Source organism: Branchiostoma floridae, chromosome 4, assembly GCF_000003815.2.
Source record: "Branchiostoma floridae strain S238N-H82 chromosome 4, Bfl_VNyyK, whole genome shotgun sequence".
Classification (NCBI taxonomy): domain Eukaryota; kingdom Metazoa; phylum Chordata; class Leptocardii; order Amphioxiformes; family Branchiostomatidae; genus Branchiostoma; species Branchiostoma floridae.
Window position 1 is genome coordinate 17218584 of NC_049982.1, and position 24292 is coordinate 17242875.

Sequence of the window (24292 nt, forward strand, 5' to 3'; positions counted from 1 at the left end):
CTTTATATTTGAACCCTTCATGAGCATCAAGAGGACAAATACTGGTATTAAATGACAAAGCCATACATTGTAATAAAGGATAAATCTGTATTGCAAAAAATAACAACACTGAATATTTGAAACTTGATTCAGGTACATGTAACATATATGTACTCATGTGATGTCCTGATTTTGCCTTAAATAATACAATTATCTGTAACAGCTGTGCAGCAGCTACTGCAAACAAGCATGATGTATGATGTAGAACTTGTACTACAATGTGTTAACATTACAACAAAAAATGTGACCAACCTGAAACTTAACCCTCAAGTTACCTTATAAATATACAAGTCAAATCCAAACAAAAATCCTTGCTGTCCTGCCAAACTACAGTACACCTTGAACTTAAACAAGTCAAACATGAACTCCACAAGCATTTGTGAAGTATATACAGTAGAATGCTCTGCCAGCAAGAGCTCAAACTGTCAACTGAGACAATAAGTAATAAACAAACAAGTAAACAGGGGCCCACAGGCATTAACTGTTTGGTTACTATTATTTAACTCCTATTATTTTCCCCTCCAATCTAACCTTCAAAATGTAACTACTAGTATACAGCTGTTTAGTCATCAGCTGACTGTATGAAAAAAAGAAATTGTGGCACAACTAAGTCCCAAAGAAGACCAAAACATAGACAGGCTTTCTTTACTGGCTCTACATATGAATCTGATCCTTGAAACAATATTTTTCCTGCCATTGCTCCAACTTCTTCTCCTGACAGCCCTACATAGGAATTTGAATATACGAACATCAGATGTGATACCCTCATATCTAACAAAAGCAAGTGCTCATGTTTCAATTACTGATAGAAGTAACAATAGAATGTGGAAAGCAAATTCAATTCCTGCTAATTTTTATTACAAATATTTTGGGGCCTAAACCCTAAACACACCCAGCCAAATCCTTGCATATCATTTCAGTTACCACCCTTACAAAATATATAATAACTTACTAATTGTTGCATATAAATATCAACATGAAAAACAAAATAAATATCTGTTTCAGGAAAAAAACTGGCAAATAGTAAAAATGATCTGAACAGGCATGATTATTTATACAAAAGGAAAGAACAACAATGTAAAAAATCTCTGCGAAACAGTTGACCCGCAATAGGAACTTGTAAGAACATTTTCACACTCTTTATCACAGCCTTATTATTCAATGCCTGTTATACATGCAACTGTTTATCTTCAACAGTGAAAAAGGAACAGTAAACATTTCCTACATCAAAGGCCCTTCTTCAGAGGCCAAACCAAGCAGATACACAAATAAACCTCAAATATCTTGGTTGTCATAGTAATCTTCTTTTGATTTTAATGGCGAATTTCCACATTTTGATGGAACTCTCTCTTACCACTGAAAAAACGATGTTTACCTGAGATGGGAATGGAGCAACCGTTGCAACTTGCAAACTTTTATCCCCATAATGGGCAAGAGTTTGTTCATCCAGATGTTTTTTGGGAAATGGTATGAATTAATGAATAGCAACATATTCAAAGCCTTATCATCATTAGACCTACGTGTACCAGTCCCTACTCTCTCATGTATAGTCATGTCTTTAAGGCACTAGCCAAGGAAGTTTCAAGAAAAACCTCCTTGGTTTATCAATGACAAAATTTGCTTCTTGAGAGTCAACATCTTGATGGCACACATTGTATCTGCATGATAAACTCTCACTCTTAGCTATTGCTCTACAAAGTGGGGATACTTTTACTATTACAAAGCTCAGTGACAACTATGGATTACAGGAAACTTCAGGTTAGCAAACTAGTTGGAAGAATAAGTACCCTGGCATTTCTCTTTTTGCTCTATGGCACATTTGACTGAAAGCCTTTTCTCACTGGAAACAGACAAAGCAAGGGTTTAACAAAGTTATATGTGTATGTGTACAATTTAACAGACAATGCTGAACCGTCAGGGCTCTGGGCCTTAGGCAGATCTGCATCTGCATTCTTCCATCGTGATATGTTCCTGGTACATGTGAAGGTGCCATTGTAGTATCACTTTTTCTTTGATCTGTTACCTGAGAGAGGACATAAGACTTGCTTTTAGAATTACGAATTACAATAACGAAAGTTCAGCTAGTAATTAGTGTACTGGTGCAAAATTAGATAAGCCCTAACTGTGTGACATATGACTAAAGAATTTTGTATACTGTGGTTCTCTTTTACATTGAAGCTATAAATATGGCTTCAATTCTAGGTCAAAAAATTAAACAGGGCCTCAAACTGGTGGGAAAAACATTTTGTATAACTTTTTTCTCTTTGCTATGGCCAATTAAAAGTCCTCAAAGAAGACTTAGAGTGAGAGACTAACCTTTGGGAGAAACCTTTCCCTTGGTGACAAGAAGTCTGGGGGGCTCTCCTGTTCCTGCAGACTTCTTTCTCCGTGGTGTAGCTTCAGGTTTCCCTTTCCTCATCACCTTAGTCTTCACTCCAGTTGATCTGCTTGCAGAGCATGGGGTAGGCTTCTTTGAGGACTTGATGTTCCCAAAGGTACTTTTCTTACCACTGGCAGGGATAGGTACACAATAGTGCTTAGACTTGGAACTCTTCACTGCGGTCCGACCACTTGCTGAGTTCACAGCAGTGCCTGCAGCTTTTCTTAAGCTACCATCTGTAGGTGAGGCAGAACCCTTTACAGTCTTGTTTGATTTCTTTCTTTTAGTGCTTTCCACCATTAATGTGCTGTTCTCAGGCAAAAGGACCTTTGATAAGTCTTCTTCAGATCTGTTCCTCCTCTGCCTAGTAGCCATGGCCTTTCCTGAGGTTAGATTGGAAGGTCCTGCTGCTGCCTCTTCCATCACACTGGGATCAATTATGTTTTCTCTTGTTTCTCCTGTTGCTATAGTTACAGAGACACTGGTTGGTGACCTGCTTCGCAAGCGTCTCCCTGTTGTATCTTTTTCCATCACAGGTGTTTTGTTTGGCTTTGTGTGAGGGGCACATTTCACAGGAATGTTATCCTCAACTGGATTCATGTTCTCTTCCTTCTTGATTGGCATCTCCAGCTCCACTGACTCAGTAGAAGGAGGGTCTATTGTCTCTGTACCTTTTTCCTCCGGCAGAGCTGATTTTTCTTGGTACCTCTTCTTATCTTCTCTGCTGTATGTCCACCCAGTATTTTGAGGATTGAATAACACAAGGCTATCTTGATCAGATTCTTCCTTACTACGTCCTTTAGAAATGTGTGATTTGTGTTTACTGAAGACTGCAACTGTCTTACCCAGTATCTTACATGTTGGTACCCTTTTTCGGACACTCCTTCTTGTAGCCTCAGCAGCTTTTTCACTCTTCTGTATTACCAAGCAATTAGATCTGTTTTTCTTCTGAGACTTTCTGCCTTCCAATGTGATTACTTCACTGGGAGTTGGATCTGTTCCTGGGGATGAAGCCAAAACTGCTGTTTCTGCCTCCTGACTGCCGGTGAGGTTGCTGACCTCATTACAACAGGCCGACCCTGCCAGTGGCTCTGATGATGTGGGTTCCTGAGAATCCTTGCTGCCATGTTCATGACCAACAGCTGAAATTGTCTCCAGAGACGACCCTTTAGAATCTGATACTGTCCTCCCACCGGTAGATTTACGCTTTTGTTGTCTTTTAACAGTCTGTTTTGTCACTTGAGACTTGACCTGGGTTGTTGAAGATGGCTTTTGTACAAACTGATCACTCCCTGGCACCTCTGCACCACTATCTTCCTCAGCAGAAGACAGTAAGTATTGTGTCATTCTTTGAGTTGCAACTCTCCTCCTTACAGTCCTCCCTCGAACAAGGGGAACCTTCTCTTTGTTGTGGCTTCCTTCCAAGGATTTATCTTGTAGTTCCAAAGCAGCATCCTCAGACATCTGATTTGCAAATAACTCTGCAGAGCCAGGATTGAGTTTTTGCTGACTTTTAACTGCTTGTTTTTTTCTTCCTTTTTTGCTAGATGGTGACTTCTGCAAAGATCCTTGGCTTTTTGATGATTCTGACGTTGCAGCTTCATCTGTGCAATGCGACAATGGTTTTGTCCTGCTTTTCAGACTGCTCGACTTCCTCAGACCATTTCCTAATGAGGAGGAAATCTCTCTTTTACTATCCTCACCTTTTCTGTCCACAGATACCTTGCAAGTAGTGGAATCCTCCTCAGAAGCATATCTTCCAGACTCATTGTCAGTATGAGCTGCTGTTGTCTCTTGTTGGTAAGACCTCTGAGCTCTGCCCCTCCTACCCCTGAACCTGCCCATCTTTTGACTTCTTTTTGCATTTTCTTTTGGCACTGGAATGTTCTGTGAAAATACTTCTAGACTTTGCAAATCCCCCTTGCTTTCACAAGGCTCTGATGATACACTGGTTTTTGTAGGGGATGAGTCTTCAAGCCTCTGTAATGATGCAGCTTCCTCAGAAGCTTCGGTTACCAGCTCATCAACAGCATTCAGTTCCTCCTTTGAAGAAGGCATCTCTGCTTTTTGTATTTCACAAACAGAGCTACGCTTTAGTGAGTCTTTGCATGTTTTTTCTTTCTTCTGGGGAGTAACACATGGATCATGCAAAACATCACCTTCCATTAACTCAGCACCTTTGCTATCTTTTGATGCCTTGACACTTGTACATGGATCAAGGCCTGCAGGCTGCACTGACTCCTCTCTTTGCTGTGATGTCAGACCCTCCTCAGAAGCCTCATTTTTGATTTTGAGAGCATCACTACTAAAAGATGCTGTCTCTGTTGTTATGTTTGACACCGTTGGACTTGCTCTTTTCTTCCTACCAGCAGACAGACTCTTTTGCAGTGATATCTTAAACTTTTTTCTCTGGTCTGATGAGTTATCGTTGGCCTGTGCTGTGTCAGTTGACATTCTCTTTCTTGTCACAGGACCCCTGTATCCAGTATTATCAGCCTGTTCACGGTCAGCATAATGAAAGCTTGGCTTGTCATCTTTAGTTTTAGGAATTTGTTCTGGAATTGTTAGCTTCCTATCTGCAAGAGTTTTACTCTGAGGCAAGGAGGCAGAGCACCTATTGCCCTCAAGAGAAGTACTTTGTTTACCCTTAAAGACATCAACTGTCCGATTGTTAGCAATAACTGCATCTTTGCCATCTATTGAGGAATTGCCAACTGGTTCGTCAATGGTGTCCACTGTACGTGTTGCACTATTGCAGGCATGTTCAGGTTCAATGTTACAAGTCTTTACAGGTTCAACACTGCAAGTCTGTTTAGGTTCTACTTTGCATGTCTGCAATGCCTCATCCTTGGACGTGGGCTCTGGTTCAGACTTGCAAGTCTGACCTGTTTCAACCTCGGCATAAACAATCGGCGGATCTTTATCATTTGTCAGAGAACCATGGACTACTACTGTACCAGTTGCTGTTTTTCTCTCTTCTGCTGGAACACTGCCTCCACTGCTAATGTGGCCTTGAGTTAGTTGTACCTCACTCAATGGGATGACATCATCATCTGAAGGTTTATCATTAGTTAAAGGACTTTGAGCAGGTTCCACCTCACTTGCTGTCCTATTAGTATCAACACTTTCCTCTGTGGTCAAACAGCTGTGAGCTGTTATTGTACTGTCAGCTACTGGAATATCATCATCAAAAAAGTTGTCTTTGTTGACAAAAAGGCTGTCCTCTGGTTCTTTGCTAGTTGCAACTAAAGCTGAAGATTCTGACTCAGAATGCAAGTGGATGTGAGATGGTTCAATGTCTGGGGCCTTTCCTGTATCAAGCTCACCAACATTCTCTTCATCAGTGTCATCTTTGGGACCATCATCAACATGTCCTGCTGCAGTCTCTGATGTACCTGAGTCCCAAGCCACCATTTCATTACCTGTTATGTTACGATCAATACCTCTGGCCTCATTTGGAGATGCTGCTAGTTGTGCAAGTGTCAACCTGTTGCTTTCTTGTCTATCAACTGAGTCTGCCTTCCAAACCTCTACAGCATCTCCACTGGTCATTCTGGTATTCTCATTCTGCTCAGCACTGCTGGCTGCAGACTTTCCTCTTGCCTTTTTAGTGGTTGCTGCCATACTTGTTGGTTGGTCACTTTCATAAGAGCTACTGCCTTTTGCTACAGTTGAAATGCTACAACCATTCACAGCTATGTCATTGGAGGCTGTGCAGTGTTCATAGGCTGGAATGTATGGGACAGTCAAGGGCCTTCTGGCAAGAACTTGGCCTTCACCCTCGCTGTCCTGTATCTGTACATTTTCTGTTGGAGGAGGGCATCCTTGTGATTGTGCATGAAGTGATGATGAAATCTGATCCATTCTCATGGGAGAGGACACTTTTCCATTATTATCCACAGGCTCTCTTTGGGATTGTCTAAGAGATGAACAAGCTGAACTGTTGTCAGCCACAGCATAATGACTAGCCCACATATGGTTAGCTGAAAAGCTACTTCTGAAGGTTGGAGTTGTTCTGAGGTCTAGTGGTTGTACCTCATTTGTGGTCACAGTGTGAGTCTTTGGCCAGGCTGCTGGTGAGGTTTGGGCAGGTTTGCTTCTAGCATGAGCAGGATTTTGGCCATGTTGTGGAGAATGCCACCAATCAGCCTGGCTTTGCCACAATGTTTCATCAGGTTCTCCATATGGTGTTACATCTGTCAGCCCACTCATGTACCGGGAATGTTGGTCATTTATCCACCTTCGACTGCCTGGTTTACTTTGAGATGGAGAGGGTCTGAATGTTGGGATACTGCTGTCAGGCACATGCCTTCTAGGGCTGTACTTTGCCTGCGGTGGAATGTTGAGGACAGTTGGCGAAGCACCAGCATTCACCGCAGAAGTGCTCTGCTTCCTGGAGTTACTGCTCTTCCCTTTCCTACTGCGCTTCTTCTTGTCTGCAGGTACAAAGAGCCCTTCATCTCTGCGAAACCCCTGAGCAGTGTCCACCAGCGGTAAACTACCAACATTGTAGCACCCAACAGTTGACTGCAGTCCTGTCTGGAATGGACTAAAGGTAGCAAAGTTGTGACTGTTGGGAATGTTAGCAGCAAAAGCAGTCTGAGGCAGCATATATGCAGGGGACATGTTAAGTATTGCAGGGGACATGTTACCCGATGCAGGGGACACATTCAAAGGTGCAGAGGACATGCTCATTGGTGCAGGGGACAAGCCCTGTATCATAGGGATCTCCACTTCCTGTGGGAATAAAGGAGTAACCACAGACAGTGATTCATTACATCTACTCTGCATTGAAGGGTCAGCTCCAGGACTCCTTGCCACATCCTTCATTTCATCCTTGTCTGTGAGGAGATTATACAAGAATGATGCTTTGTAGTCTTTCTTGCCCTTTCTCTTTGATGCAGACTTTACAGTTGGGGATGCAAAATTCTGGTTTTCATCTTTGTTCCTTGACGGACTCACATGTGATGACTTCTTTGGTGGACTAGTATTTTCCGTGGGGGATAATGTTGTTGGTGGACTTGCCATCAACATCACAGGCGGACTCACCATGGGTGACATCCTCACTGGAGGACTGAAACTATGGTGACTGAAAATGGGCATCTCATTGGTACTGGCATTGGTATCAAACTTTGGATGAGATGCCTCCGGCACCGTTGTTGGCACTGCAAGCATAGTGTCTTTTACTGGTTGCAGAAGCAATGTCAAGTGTTCTTCATTTGATGGACTGACAAAGTTGTCAAAAGAGGTTTGGGGCAGCTGTTTTGTGGGTCTTAGGGTAAGTATCCTATCAGTAGATGTTACACCATCATTTCTGGAGGGCATTGGCATCATCAAGGAAGGGTTATCAGCCTGCCAATATCTCTCTTCTGTCTTCCTTTCTGGGTCCTCCTTCCCTTGGATCCCACTATCTTTTAATGAATCTATGTCTTGTAGGTGTGGAATTCCCTTTGCTGCCAGCTCTGCACATGTTTTCTTTCTTATCTCTGCCAAGTTCTGTGGGCACTTTCCTTTTCTCTTCTTTGTGCCTATTTTGGATTTGCTTCCATTCACCTTTGCATCATTTATACCAGACATTGGCACAAAGTCTTCCCTACTACTAGCAAAAGACTGGTGGTCATAGCTGATCTGTTCTTTACCATCAAAAATGTCTTTTGTAGCAAGTGTGGCAGCCGCTGCATGCCCAAAGGGTAAGTCTGTTGTCCAAGGGTCCAGTGAACTGTTCGGAAAGTTGTGCTGATGAGAGCTTGTCATATGGGTTATCACCTCCATTCTGGTGCTGCTTGAATACTCACAATACTGGCACACAAATGAAATGTCTTTTGAGTAGCGCTTGATATGGTCACCATGTCTGTTCATGTGCCTTTTGATGTTGCCCACATAAATTGTCTGAAACGTACAGCAGCCACACTTGTAGCTCTCACGCTTTTGAATAGCTGTTGGCCCTACTCCTATCATACCTTTCCTTCTTTTCTTTGTTGCCAGGAAAGGCCGTGGGATATGCAAGAGCTCTCCCCTCATCACGTTTTCCTGTGTGCCTTTGGCTTTCTCTACAAAAGTACTATCTGTTGCTGATGCACTATCCCTCCTGTCTAAATCTGCTAGACCCGAGGAATACAATTCACCATGCCTCATCATGTATTCCAAATCAGTATTACAGGCATCATCGGTATTAACTCCAATTGTCCTCTCACTCAGATATGGTGAATTTCCTCTCTTCTGTGTCCCTAACACTTTGTCTGTATGTTCCTTGGACAGCCTCACGGTGCCACGTTGGTCACTGTATGTCCCCTGACCAGTCATGGTGCCACTTTGGTCATTATATGGCCGGGCCTGACTAGCTTTACCCTCTGACAACATTTGTCTCAGCTTGTTAAATTGTAATGGCTTTGCAGTTGGGGCACTCTTTTTATCCCTGCTGTCCAGAGACCTGTTCTTCAGTTCAGCTGGCTCTAGCATAGATTTCTCCTTTGTCTTTGAGACAATTTCATCCATTCCATCCACACCATGAGTAACATTGTTCTGTCTAAAGTCAAAACCTGTCCAGAAATTCCTGTCACTCTGCATCTTCTCCGGCCTGCTTGGCCCTTGGATTGGGTGAAGCCCAGATTCCATTCCCTCTCCAGTCTCAGTGCTGTACTCACTGCTACCATCATACCCTTCATGGCTGCTGGTTGTGTCTCCCCTGCTGCTCAGGCTACTGGCACTGCTATTCCACGTGTTCTTCCATGTTGGATCAAGACTATGCACTGGTGCAACAGTGTGCATGGAGTCTGAATCATGCAGTCTCGACCTGTTGGGAACACCTGCATCTCTTTGAAGACCTTGCTGTGATGACAGCTTTGAAGGTCTTCTCTTTGCTTTGGAACCATCTTTTTCACCTTTGGATGAAGGAGAGATAAAGGGTCCCCTGTCTTGTCTCTCAGTTGCATTGGTAACTGTGCTAATAGCTTCAAAAATATTTTTCCTAGAAGTGACCATATTTTGGTTGCTTCCACCGGTGGCACCTCCTGCCTCTGCACTCGTATCTGCTGATTTCTGATGACCCAGATGTGCTGCCATCCTCATTTCAGCAGCAGCTATAGTGTTGTCGGGGGCACTACAGTTCTCGAGATCTACCAACAAAACAGAGCCACATGGCCCTCCTTGGTCCATGCTGTCCACAAAGTCAGCCATCTTGATTTTCAACAAGTCTGCATTGCCATTTTCAGCCATCAAGTCTCCTGTCAAAGTAAAGTCTGACAAGTCTCCTTGGTGGTTTCCCTTTTCTGGAGAGTGACAAGACACAATCTCTTCACTTTGATCACTGGAATGAGTGTAGATTTTTAGTGGCTCTGGAGGAACAAATCCTCCCCACTCCCCGAGAGTCCCCCCATACTTTGAATGCAGTTCCTCCATTCTGTCCAATCCTACAACATCACAGGGAACACTCTCTACAGCATCAAGGTCTAGTGTCTCTGTGCATTCCAGGTCCATAGACTGCTCTTCTTTGTCTACTGGTTGCTGACAGTCACCACAGCTTGCATCTGCTGGGGAGACAGATACTTCATTGACAGCTTCCTCTTCAGTAGAAGTAGTGAAATCAAAATCCTCTGGATTTGTTTTCCACAGCAAGTCATGAAGGGTCACATGCCTGAGGTTCTTATGTGGCTTTCTCACACCCTGTCCTGCAGGATGCTCTTTGCTGTGCTCTCCCTGTGTACTGGAGCGTTTCTGGTGCTTGTCTTCATCATGACCATTGCTCAGTACACTGGAGTTCCTATTGGATGCAACTTCCTCTACCTTGTCTTTGATTATCCTTGCCAACAAGTCATCTGTGTCCACCATTTTATCCATGCTCACAGTCTCTGTACTGTCAGGTGTGCTCCTGACAGCATCATTGGCAACCGGTTCCAACCAGCCTTCCTGTGAAACACTTCTTGACTCTTCCATGCTCTCCGCCTGTTTCCACTTGTCTCCATATGCTGGACTTCTGCCTTCATTCTCACAGACAATCACCTCCTCTTCTCCCACAAAGGGACTGTCGTTGGCAACATTGTCCACAATACTAGTTGCTTTGGGTGGCCTTGGAGGGGTGGCAAAATCCAGTCCATACCTGGCCCCGCTGAAGATGGGACTGACTGGACCACATGACCCGTCATCACTATCACTCAGAAGGAGTGTCAGGTCTTCTTCATCTGACTCCACCGCGGCACAAACTGGCTCCTTCTCCGTCAGCCTGGGCTTAGAGACTGTCGCCTTACATGGAGATTTCCCGATTTCCTCAAATGCTGATATGTCACATTCAGCCTCAACATGTTCCTGGGTAAGAAAATAAAGGGGCAGTTCAAACTCAAATAAAGTCACCACAATGTCATGTATTTTGCCCTGAACAATTTGTCATAATTGTTTGCTGTATTTTCTTTTGGTGGAGACAAAGTCCACTCGAACACAAAAATACCAACATAGAAAGGTATTCCTTCCTTGTGACATGCACATTTCATGAAAAGAATCATTCAGCATACCTGTAAGAGAGTGTTCCTCTCCTCTGAGGTCAGCAGCTTTAACATGTGTGGCTTCAGCTGCTGCCAGGACATCTCTGGATGTAGACCGCAGGAGCGGGGTCGCAGCTTCCGCAGGGTCTTCAGGATGTCTCTCCTCTTGTGTCTGCTGAGGTTCACCCCTGAGGCAAACATGCAATCACAAAATCAAATTAAATGTACAGTTGGACTCAAGAGCTGTAAGGTCTTCTTGACTGTATTTGACAGGGCTGCAGTCCTTAATGATATGTTCCCCTTACCTTATATTACTGTCAAGGTACTACTTTTTACTATAATTGCATACCTAGTTGTCTAGCTTCCACCTGTATCTGCGATCACCATTCCCAATACGTTCTTTACTGTTTTCTGTTTTCTTTCCTCTGCCTGTTAATACTGTAATTACAAATACCTGAAGCCAACGATAGACAGACTTAAGAAATAAGAGTAATATACAAAGTTTTCCTGTACTCTAATTAGAGGTTAGAATTTTCTCCAAACATTATCCCAAGCAGGTGACTAGGAGGTTGAAGAGGGTTTGTTGTCTGACCTGTACCCTGCACTTCCTCAGGTAGGTTGACAACAGCTTCCACCACGTAGTACTGATCCAGGTCAGGACTGATAGAGAAGGAGGTCAGCTGGCTGGCACACCTGGGCAGGGGGGAGAAACACAACCAGTACACGGACAGGTTAAAATCAACCATATACTGACTGTTGAATGTAGTACCATTAATGCAGAAACTTTTGCGGTGGTTTTATGTTTGCATTTTTTGCAGTGGACGCTTCACCGCGAACTCAAAAACATTTTCCTCCTGTCTTCTGCCTGCGCCACCTACGACACTCCCTTCTCACTACATGTACGTAGTATAGTGTTACATTGTCAAAGTATGATGACATGTTTGAGGTACTTGCTACGGTGAAGACACACAAATACTTAGTTCGCATTCATTCATTTCTACATACCACCTACTGTATAACACCATGGTAGAAAAGTACCACTGTACTACGTATTCAGAGGGTAGATACGGTTAAATCAGTGAAAGTTGATCACACCAGCAATATCAAAGTCAAAAGTGGACTTTTCTGTCCATTTGTAGCACCCATGCCGAGTAAACAGTTAGTGTTTTCTTTGGTGTAGCAAGCAATATATCGCAATATTTACATCTCCTTGAAGAAAATAAGTTTTGGTGACAATATACATGTACAATGTAGTACGTATCTAATTTGAGTATTCCCACGACACCCCCAAATCTGGTGATACACACGAGACTTACTATTTTTTTAACCTCCTTGATGTAACATACCTGATCTATTACTTTCCACATATAGGATTTGCTACTAAAGTAGAGTTTAGGTCTCAACATAAAAAGACAGTAAGTGTCATCTGTAACCTTAGAACTGGAAACTGTTTTGGTTTGCATACTTTATACCATCTGACAGCATGTGTAGACTGAGTTATTGTGTCCCATCCATATAGGTCAATACCTGATTATTTTCTATCGTTTTGTGCTTTTATCAAACGGTATGTCATAGTTGATCCAGGAACTTATTTTCGGACCTTCCTGGATTTCTAAGCATGCCATTTTCGTGGGTATATTGTTACAACTTTGTCAAAAATGCACACAAAATCAGTCAATACATCTTAGTGGAAACCCAGCATCAGTGTTGAAAGTACACTACACATTGCTAAGTCCATACCTGAGAGTCTTCTTCCTTGGAATACAGAGCTCAAAAGAGACCGTGTGAAGTGTTCATTTAGAGTTATTTCAGCAGTTTATTCAGGTGTTACCCATTTGGTTACGGGGGTGTTTAAGCATAATATGAGGCATTGTTTTAATTTAAGGGTACACATTATAGGAATTGAGCGCGCTGTAAATATCTTGTATTAAAAATCTCCATTCAGATTGAAATTTGCAATATGTTATGTTACTTTTTTTCCACATTTCCACCATCAGTATACAACACAAAATATAGCAAGCCACTAGAAGTCCCCTAATTTTTGGTAGCCTACCAAAAACTTCCCATTTTGACAAACATGGCTGATAAATCAAGTGGTTGCAATTGTGGGACTTGTTTATATTGAATTCCCACGACAAAACACAGTTTGCAACTCATGCTATAGTTGATTCCATGTGATAGTTGATTCCATTCAGATGCTGCTCTATATGTGAAGGATTTTTTTAAGACTGTTTGTCTTTGGTTTCTCAGTTCTAAAGTTTTTCCGTGTTGCATGTCTCGTATGGTAGCTGTGCTGGTTAGATACCAAATGTAGTCTACAGTACAATGATGACGGCTCCTTGGAAAGGAGTACTTTGTGAAAGGTACACATGTTGCTTACATAGAGTCTTTCACTTACAGTCAACCATGATAAGACATTGTGCATATGCTTGATCGGGGTGCAGTTAGTTCTCAAACTAAGTAAGTCTGCCTGCTTTATTCTGCATCACTTGTAGTGCGGTGATGTTCTTTTGTGTGGTAGAGGTCCAAACCGCTGCACAGTAGTCAAGATGTTGCAAGGTAGGTGTTTCTGTCAACAATTTCAGTAAGGACTGATCCAAGTATGCAGCACTCCTTCTGATGGTACCCAGGGACCTAGCCATTTTCTTTATGGTTTCTTCTACATGGAGGTCCCATGTGAGACACTCGTTCAAGATGCTCCCAAGTAGCTTCATAGTTGTTACTTGCTGTACAGGACATCCGTCAGCAAACAAGGTGAGTTTCGTTTTCTTTGACATTTTGGGTCTACTCCCAAGCAACATACATTTTGTCTTATTTGCATTCAACAAGAGTATGTTTAGACTCACCCAGTTACATATATTATTCAAATCTTCCTGCAAATTGACTGTTACTGTCTCCACTGATGGCGAGCACGTGTATGCGGATGTAGTGCTGTACTACATATTTAGAGAGTAGATACAGTTAGATCAGTGAAAGTTGATCACACCAGCACTGTCAAAGTCATAAGTGGACTGTTCTGTCCATTTGTACATGTACAAGTAGCACCCTTGCCGAGTAACCACCAAATCATTACCGACTGGCAGTTGGTAGATGTGCCGGGTTTTACATTACAGTATTTGACTACAGGGCAGTACTGAAAATGCATTTAAGTTCCCGAGATGGCACAACTGCAAACTCAAAACCAAGTTGAACACTATTTTCCTTCTAATTAAATCCCAGCAAACATAGATGCATTTACAGTATGAAGTTAAGTTGAAATCCTCGCCAAACATTCCGATAGTTAGGGGTGGTGTCCATCTCCATTTGTATAGCGCTTGGGCCACAACAGGCAACTACAGCAGGGAGCTGATCAACTCCCCTCTATCTTTTGTCATAAGTGCTGAGTGCCAAGCAGAGAAAGTTGTTAAAGTTGCCAAAAGTCTTTGGTACAACCTGGCCAAGACGGTCCCCTGATCTTCCTGATGCAAGACAAACACTCACCCCCTTAGTCATTCTACCATTGTAGAATTTTCTGCCTAGTGACATCATGGGGTCTGCTTCTATTCCTCAATTAGCTAGCATGTAGCTACGAAAAACGGCAAGTCTCTTTTTAAGTTTGCCTTTCCTTAGCATCTGTTGGTACATAGCTATTTACCAATATGTATGGTAATATACATGTATACAGTTAACAGCGCAACACACAACATCATACAAATTGCTAAAACTTTTTCCAGCAGCGCAAAAGTCTGTTGAACAAAAAGAAGCCTTGATTTCAACATTTCTCCTTTTAACTTGGTGTAGAAGCAGAGTTACTCACTGACCACTAAACCACAACACACTGCAGGCTCTCTTCCCTCCACTGTGGAACTTAAATTGCTTGTTGGACAAACAAAAATTTTACCTTGTCTTTCCAAAAAATCAGAACTTAATAGCATTAAGATTATGAAAACATACTTCCCTAACTTTGAAATGACAGATTCAACAATGGAACATTGGCTCTCAAACAATGATTGGAATGGAAAACAAATTCAAGCTGGTGAAAGCAGGCCAAGTACAGACAAGCTTTTGTTGTTCTACCTTATTTCATAGTCACCCTCCAGCAGTACAGCCATGTAGCTGAGGATGGTCGGGGCACTGTGGTGGTAGCCTGTCTTGTCTTCTGCAGCGTTGGGGTGGAAGAAGGGGTCTGTGACTGGCTTGTCCATCTCAACAGCCCTCAGCAGCAAGTCAGCGACAAGTGGCATGGAATCCTTTCCCACCTTAAAGTGATACACAAGACAAGTGTGTCTGAGTTGGGTTCTCTTACATGGATATAGCTTCAGAGCACAGGTTCATTGGCTTGTGTGGATTTGAAAACTTGGTGAAACACTTGAGAGTATCAAAGTCTAGTGAGTCCACTTCAATTTACATCTTAAATGTTGAATGACAGTGTTTGAGCAATAAAGATGAAATGACAATAACTGCCCAACAAAGGCTTAACATGTATATGGGATGCCCTTTCTAGATCTGTACTGTAGGAGACAAAACACATATCTTTCAAAATTACATCTTTATGGTAATGTGTTCATGACTATGGCTAGATTTTCCTGACCCAGAAACTACACCTTTGCACACATTTCTTTTCAACTCACAGGTTGGACACAGCTGCCTTCTTACCTCTTTGTGTAGTGCTTCAGCAAAATACAAAAGGTGGAGAACTTTGGGATCATTCTTAAAGGCAAGAGTCCTGGCTGAATCCAGTATGGTGGTGGTAGGGCCTTCTACTGGATGCTGTATATGGCACCATTGTCTGACCAGCTCTCTACAGTATGCAAAAGTAACAATCTCCAATCACAAGCAAGACATGTCAATCGAGCAAATGCCCAGTCACTCTAGGCGGCTTCATCATATTGCAAAACACATAGATTATATTTTAATTACTGAGTGCTGAGTACCTGACTGTTACATAGTAGGTTCCTGAAGTTTAACTGGGACAATATTTCTATGCCACTATATGAAATTCACAATGTTAGTTGTTTTATGCAGATCACATTGCAGGACTGAAAATGGAAAAAGAGAAGCTGAATGCTGTGGTGTCACTTACTTATTGCAGCAATACTCCCCTTTCTTCCACTGATGTATCAAGTAGCTGGTGGAGACTGTTGCAGCCAGCTCCAACATCCCCTCTGCCTCGAAGTGTTCCACAATGAAGTACAGCTTTGTGCTCTCAATGAATTGAACCTGACAGCATCAGAAACATAACTTAATTTTGTTGTTGCAGTCATATTAATCTGTAATCATATTTTAAGAAACACAATCTCTTTGGCTGACAAAGCTCTTTAAGACATATAGAACAAATATATATCCATGGACACTGCTACGTTCCCTGCCACAATTGCTTAAAAACCCGTATATAGGAGTATACCGGTATTATTTGCATAGGTGCTGGTCCAACTTTCTTTGCCCTACCACACTAGCTAGCTATGTGGGTATGTGGTGGAGGCTGGCTACATTATACAAAAGTTTTTACATCTGTATATCTAATTGCTATCTAATAAAATGGTACCTACTGAACTGGTGACAATTTTTACTATTCTCCATTAGTTGTAAGGAAAAAGAAATTCTACCTGTCGTTTAATGTTGTCCACCTTGCCTGCCTGCCACTGACAGAGCAGGAACATCTCCCTGAAGACCAGCACGTCCCTGTGGCTGGGGTGGTTCATGCAGTACTGTGCCAGCGTGGAGGCGTCGTCCATCGCTCCGTGGGCCTGCAGGGACCTGACCCGGTACTCCATCAGCAGGCTGGGCTCACGGCTCAGGTGAACATCAACTACACAGGAGATGGGGCCTTTGTTTCAATGAATGCTTTATTGATGATACATAATAAGCACATGAAAGTTTAACAATTGCCATCACATTGAAACTGTCTACATGCAAGGCCAAATAGCATTTCGTGACATGACAATCAACACTATATTTATTGGAATAAAACAATCACATAATTGTATCCATTTTTCAAATTTGCATTTTGCTACTTGACAATACTAGACATATCACAACACATCCCAGCAACACAGACCCATGGTTTCACATAGGACTATGGCTTGTTTACCACACACAACGTTTTTTGTCATTAAAAATTACTGCTAAGAAACTGAGAGACTACCTTCACTCATGTCTGATGCCTTTCCTTGCAGAATCCTCAGAAAGACAGGAGGCCAGGGCTGCCGTGCTGCCAGTAAAACCTCCAAGAAGTCCTCATGACCGTACGGCTGTAACAGCTCATTAGCCATTGAAACAGTAGCTACAAACTTCACCTTGGTCTCCACTGGCAGATGCTGGTAGTTCAAATCTACTACATACTGGGCACACAACCTGGAAGGGACAATCATTAATATCTAGTATCAAATTCAACAATTTCCATGCAGTAGAGCTGTACAAAAGGTGTTGTAATCTTGACTGCCCTGACCAATTCGTTAAACTTTGCTTTAGGTATCACAAAAAGTTCCTACTGGTATAATTGCCATGACTACATACAACTGTATACATCTCATAACATTATCTATATAATGTGTTTGTATTCACACAACAGGAATACCATAAGACACAAGAGAGTTTCATTCAATATCTAAGACTCTTGCTGAGGTAAGTAAGTTCACCATCATTTCATAAAACATAAAATAAAAAGGTGAAGAAAAAAATATTGTTTTAGCATGTAAGAGTAAAAAAAACGATATATATATATATATATATATATATATATATATGGTAATAGTTAACCTAAAGATTCAAGGTTAATTTGTCCCCAGTAAGTAAGCATTGCTGGATAAATTTTCTTGACCTCAGAATGTACTTACGTTGCAAGTGAGGACGCTAGCCACTGCATACATGCTAGTCCTTCACTGAAATTCTGTCTGGCTTGTACAAACTTCTCTACAGCAGCCTGGACTACAGCGATTCCCTCCTCCATCCCCACCACTGGTCCTTCAGGGAGGTGGGCATCAACAATCTACCACAGAAATAAACACCATTGGTCAGTACTCAGTACAGGTGGAACATTCCACATAATTAATGATGACAGGTAAATTGTCTTTATGCTCACATAGGACAGAATATGATAGATGTTGTCCTTGAGAAAATAAAATTAATGCCTGCTTTTGTGAGAAGAGTGTTTATGATCACAAGAAAAGACAGTACATACACATGGCTGATCTACTATTTCTTACATGATCTTATTTGTTATTGATATCAAATGTTATATATGTAACAGTCTATCTTATAAGAGAGGTAACAGTTCACACATAATATCTGGTTCTAGATTCGAAGATCTGAAAATGGCCATTTTATCATCTCCTTGATCTATGGTTTACCTTAAAATAACATCCTGAACAGCATTGTTGGCATAAATAATTGTGTAGACATGATTAAAAATTCCTTTTTTCTCCCGTCAATCTAACCCGTTACACCCCACCGAGAAAGAATGCTTTGTAATTCAGGCATTCTAATCACATTAAATTTCTTTCTCAGTACTTGTAAGGTATGTATATGTATATGGAAGATATCTAATATTGTCTAAACAATTATCTATGCCAACAATTTGGCATTTAGTATGTTATCTTTATGTTAGCCATATAGCTAGCAAATGAATATTTTCAGTATAGAAACTATGATTGGTAACTATAATTTTTTTGGCTTTTTTTTTATTCTGACAACTGTTGCAACAAATATACAGCATCATCCCTTCAGTATGCTGACTGTGAGTACAATATGTAGCTATAGTACTGTAGAGCCCTTTTCTGTGTCATTTCCTGCCAGACAATCCTTGTGTGGAATTCAAGAGTATGAACGTTCCTGAATTATGCATTCCTTCCAAAGCAGTGGAGCAACCACACCTTATTGCTCACCTTACAAACAGAAGAACTATTTTCCACAACCCTGTGCAATGATTAGATCTTAAATGACAAACAGCTCACAGCTAATTTTCTGCCCTCCATCCCACCACCAGTATAATATCTGACACTTGCTTGCTACTGACCAACAACGACATTTACTAGTATGTTCCCAGACGTGATCATACGCCATACCTAATATGCAAAGCAATGCAATCAAAAGACACAATTGCAAAATATTCATGAGAAACTTTGTTGATGCAATATGCTGTGCAAAAAGCAGCTTGTACCAATACGCTACATGTCTGAATTTTGACTTGGCTGAAAAAAAAACTATTGAGTGGCAGTAATTGCACTGAAGATTATCCATTCCAGCATTGCAGAAAAACATGCTTTCACACACTTGCACATATTCCTTATAATGTTTGTAATACCAAAGGAAATGTAGGGAAATTTTGTTTCTATGAGCAATAAAGTGTGAGTCCCAGACATAAAGGCAGTCCCAAATTCTGTCAACAGGTGCAAAGTTTGATTTAGGATTACACTGTGATCATTTACAAAATTTAAAAGGTTTCAAGAACACCTTCAAATCATTGGTCTTTGTCTGAACTAAAGAAAAGATGTATTGCAGGTAATATTTTGTGTGTGGTACAGGTAATTTGGAATAGTATATACAGTGTACTAGAACTATCTGATTTATCATCTGTCATTCCCTTCATACAAGGTTTAGATATGCTTAACTGGTGCAGGTGTGAATAAAAAACATTTTGAGCCCTGTGATAGTCTAGGTCAAATCTTACAAATATTCAGATCCACTTTCTATCTGGAAAGTCAAACAGATGCACTTTTAAACATGTCTGCCGTTTTTTTTTCTTTAATTTCAATAATGCACTGAGTGCAACAGCATACAACAAAGCACACCTGAGCTGGGCAAGTAGTGAGGTACAATCCAGCCGGAAGTACCTAATTTGCATATATCTCAAGGTCAAATGACAGTAAACAAACTGTCAGGTGTGTCTGACCCAAGGTTTATACACAGTCTCACATGCTTCACTTTACAGGGAATTAAAAAACTTAGATACACAATACACAAGTTTGATATCATTGCTGAGATTAGTATCAGTTACCTGCAGACTATATACATAATACATGTAGAATTAAAACAATGCTTACTAAGGCAAATATCTTCGGGCTGTATAAAAAATGGGGAGTGTGTGTGGCGCAACGGCTAGATCGTTGGAATCAGAATCAGTAGGTCCTGAGTTCGATACTTGCCATGCCCCCGCCCCCATGACGGTGCAGTGACACCCACCGAGCCTCACGCACACGGCTAATCTGTCTCAAGGTGCCAAAAACACCTACGGATTTGGTGCTGCCAGTGTGTCAACATCTGCACACTTGCCACTAAGAGTTAAAGACCTGTGAATTTTTTTGTAGAAAAAAAAAAAAAAATTCAACACACACACACACACACAAATACACACACACACACACACACATGGAAAATTGACCTCTGACCTCTAAGGCCTGCCACACCACAAAGTTCTAAGTTACATTAATTTGTGTTTGCTGCCGGGGGACGTAAAAATAAGGCCCTATTTTTGTAGGAAGTCTGCAGAGGACCCGGCAGGTACCATAGGGCTGCACACCTGGCTAACAGTCTGGTAAACGCCCCAAGTTTCAAACTCCATGTATAGCTTTCTGTGTTTCCAAATATATTCGGCTTTCTGGAGCACACAAAAGTGAAAACCGAAGTATCTTATTGATTATAAGTGTAATCAACTTAATTCTCTACTCTTACGTCCCAAATAAACATACCCCCCAGAATAAACATAACCCCCCCCCCGGACAATTTTTCAAATTTTAATAAAGGGAAAACCCACCCCCCCCACCCCCCCCCCCCCCCCCCGGAATACACATACTCCCCGGAAAATTACCAAATGGACAAGTGTGCCCAAGATACATCGGCCCAACAGAAAGAAGATGATACGCAGATAGTTTTTTTTTATATTTAACTTATACTTGATGACCCCCATCTCAGTCACCTGTTATAAATAATAAAGCACTATAGATATCTTATTCGAATTATAATATTTCTCCATTTTGTAATAAAGGGTATACATAGAAAATAATTTCATAGTATCCCTAATGTTGAAAATTGGGCATAGGTTCCCCACTATGAACCCTAACTGGGGGCCAACGGTGCTTTCAAATTCAACAAGTAAAAATTTACATGATAATGCATATTCTACTCGGAACTTGAACTTGAAGCAATCAATAATCAAGTAATCAATGAAAATTGTTGTATATTACTTATGATTACTGGCAATAGTGGCATATCATTAAAATCATTGTATATATATATATAGCTGCAAGTACTCAAACATATTTTCTTCAGACATTACCACCAATTAAAATACACATCAACACTCCCAACATAGCGTTTTGTTCATTAACTCCTGTTCACAAAGTTTTTGTGAGAGCTCGTCTGTAAAAGTAGCATCTCATTCCACACATACTAATATGTTACAGATTACACTAGAAACTGCTAACATGAGAAAATCTTATGATTATTTTTGAAATTCAACACTCTTCAACACTCTATATATGGCATTCTTTTTCCATCATTGCACCGAAATAGAATCATTTTCACGCGTTTTATACAGCATCGTTCTAGTGATCCGAATATGTTGTGCAATAATGTGCTAGTTTTACTGTTACCACGTGAGATATGGCTGCCATGTTTGAATTGGTTCGAGTGAAGTTTCCAGCTGTTTTTACCGATGAATTCCTGCCGTTTTGGAGAATTTGCGGCCTCAAAACTCATATCACAAGGGAATCAAGGTTCTAGTTGTTGATTTTACGTCCATTATTTCTGATTTCATTTTTTCTCAAAACTTCAGTGTGGCGTCTTATTTTCTCAAAATAATAACATTTACCACCTCCTTGCATTTACTGTGTAGCGTCATAGCGAGATCGACCGATGTGTTACGAGTACTGCGTGAATGTCATAGCGGTGGGGGGAAAATTATCCGCGCCGCTAATCGGCCGAAAAATTGTGAATTTTGAGCACAAATGCCGCAGAAATATGGTTAGAAAACCCCAGATTTTCATTATGTCAGGGGTCCCTGGTCCAATCTAAAAAAAATGAAATAAACGTACCGTCCAAAATAAGAACGTACCGGGTGGATTTTGCGGCTGAAAAAAATAAACGTCCCGGTACGTTTATTTGGGACCTAAGAGTAAACGGATAAGACTAATAAACTAATTACGTGATTTTCTCGGAGGAAAGAGTCCCATACTATTGTTTTCAACATACTAGTAGCAAATCATTGTTAATCAATCATGTTACTGATTTCAATCGTACGAATGTATTTCCTGTAACAGTGAGTACTACAGCACTTTCCTCAAACCTGAATTTACAATTCGACACTGATGGCAAGTGCAAATACTTAATTTTCATTCATTCATTCATTCATTCATTCATTCATTCATTCATTCATTCATTCATTCATTCATTCATTCATTCATTCATTCATTCATTCATCTAATTGTATCCATACATTCAATCCCATTTGTTTACTCATTTTCCTTCAATCCCATTCATTCCACATGTACAGTGATGCCCAGCAAACATCGACAAATATGACAGAGAACCAAACATCTACAACATACTTAATAATGCTTAACCAACCAATAATCACAGTGTCAACTCCATGACTGGCATGAGCAAATACACAGGCAAACCACAAAGTTATAATGATTACGTTTTCAGAGGTGGGGAGGGGGGTTGGGCATGGTTGCAAGTCTTTTGTCCTGTGTGTTTCCTTTTCGTTTACCAATTGAACAGCATGAAGGATGACCCATGTGTACGGAAATTGACACAAAATAAGCGATGAAACCTTAACAAACAACTGTAAAGTTTGAATCTATGTTGTTGTCTACTCTACATAAAGGTGAACTGAACTGAACTAAAGGTGAACTGAACTACACAAAGCTTCAAAGGGAAATTATGGCAGTCGTGTTGGGCTGACTACTTGAGCTGAGTTATTCATCAAGGCCATAAAACCGATTTCTGTTCGATGTTTACAAATGTCTCACATACAGACAGCAATATGAGAGAAAACAAGTTGCACAAACAATGTCTATTGACAGAAGACGATTACAACAGGAAACCCTCGATCTGCCTGCAATGACTATGTTCAAAAATTATGTTATGATGAAACACCCCCCTCCCCACCGGGTCAAAACATCAAAGAGCTGTCCGACTTGATTTGTCAAAACAGCATGCCAGCAGCATGGGCGATCCCGCAGTTCAGGACGTGTGTGCCGTTATGTAACAGGCACAGACCTTGATCTTGATCCACATTAGATACTGTACAACACATATTGCCGCCTAATGACCGTACACACACCGTATTGACAATAAACGACATTTCTACACACCATCCAGACGAGCACCGCAAGATGGTTTCGCAACAGCGGGAGACACGCGCGGGCAGGTCGAAAACAACGTCACGGCGCAGACAAATACGAGGTGCAGAGTGTACCTACCTCCCTGAACTTGTTAAGATACTGCTCGGCGACATCTTCGTCGTCACCAAGGCTCTCAAGGGAGAGCAGGAGACGGGAAAGTTCCTCCGCAACTGCCTCGGCAGACTCAGACATGTACCAAGTCACGTCCGCCATCTTGTTTCTGTGGCTGAACTTTCTGCGAACTCCTGGTCGGTCACGCCCACTTTTACAGGGGGGACAGAATGGCCCCGTCAGGTTCAAGGACATCATCATTTTGGACTCCCGGACGACATATCTACGTGTCAAAAAATACAGACTCTGTGATATTCAGAGACAGGCCGGATCTTTTGTGTACGGATGTACTTTATTGTGCCACTTTAATTAAGGTCAGAGAGTTGGCAACATTACACCAAGGAGTTTTCATCAGAAGGCCTGTTGATGAAAGCTCATTGGGTACACTAACCAAGGACGCTATTAGTAAACGTCCTTGCAGTCAAAAGATATTGTGTTGTGTTTTGGACCGGAGAGGGAGAGATCGCTAGGGAGGGATGCAGGCTACAGATATGTGAAATCTCTCTTTCATTGGACCAGGTGTGTTTTCTAGTCTTCAATCCTGATTTGTTTCTTGGCGTAATACCCAAACAGCTACTGTCGATCTGACGAATTTATAAGCCTCGGTATTCTGGCTTGTAGGTAACATCTACTGTTAATTACGTTACACGTAAATGTCACTAGGCACCACTCAGGGCCTCACAAATACACATAACCAGTCTGACTCTGAGCTTTTTTGGCTTGTTAGCGGATCGACGCTATCATTTAGATGTCAGGCTCTCGCAATGATGAATGCAATGAAAAGTAACGTTAGTGCAGAATGTGGAAGGGATTCTTTGATGTTTAAAGTTGATAACCTGAACTTGTTATAACTGTTTTGTTGTTACGTTGCCATGGTGTGGATGAGAAATTCAAAGAGAGAAAAGAGAAAGAAACGAACAGCGTTGACCTTGACCAGCATTTTCCCGTTGATTTCGTGGACGTCT

General features: G+C 41.4%; 1 protein-coding gene across 1 annotated transcript; it reads right to left on the reverse strand.

Moving 5' to 3' along the window:
* Positions 1 to 67: 67 nt before the first annotated feature.
* LOC118414279 lies at positions 68 to 23475 on the reverse strand. The gene is made up of 11 exons (XM_035818206.1): positions 23295 to 23475; positions 17709 to 17860; positions 17018 to 17226; positions 16479 to 16681; positions 15956 to 16092; positions 15529 to 15673; positions 14950 to 15131; positions 11486 to 11586; positions 10924 to 11081; positions 2356 to 10720; positions 68 to 2062 (listed from the first exon to the last, which is right to left on the reverse strand). Exons 1-11 carry the CDS (start codon positions 23427 to 23429, stop codon positions 2040 to 2042), a joined length of 9810 nt encoding a protein of 3269 aa, XP_035674099.1. The 5' UTR covers positions 23430 to 23475; the 3' UTR covers positions 68 to 2039.
* Positions 23476 to 24292: the final 817 nt, after the last annotated feature.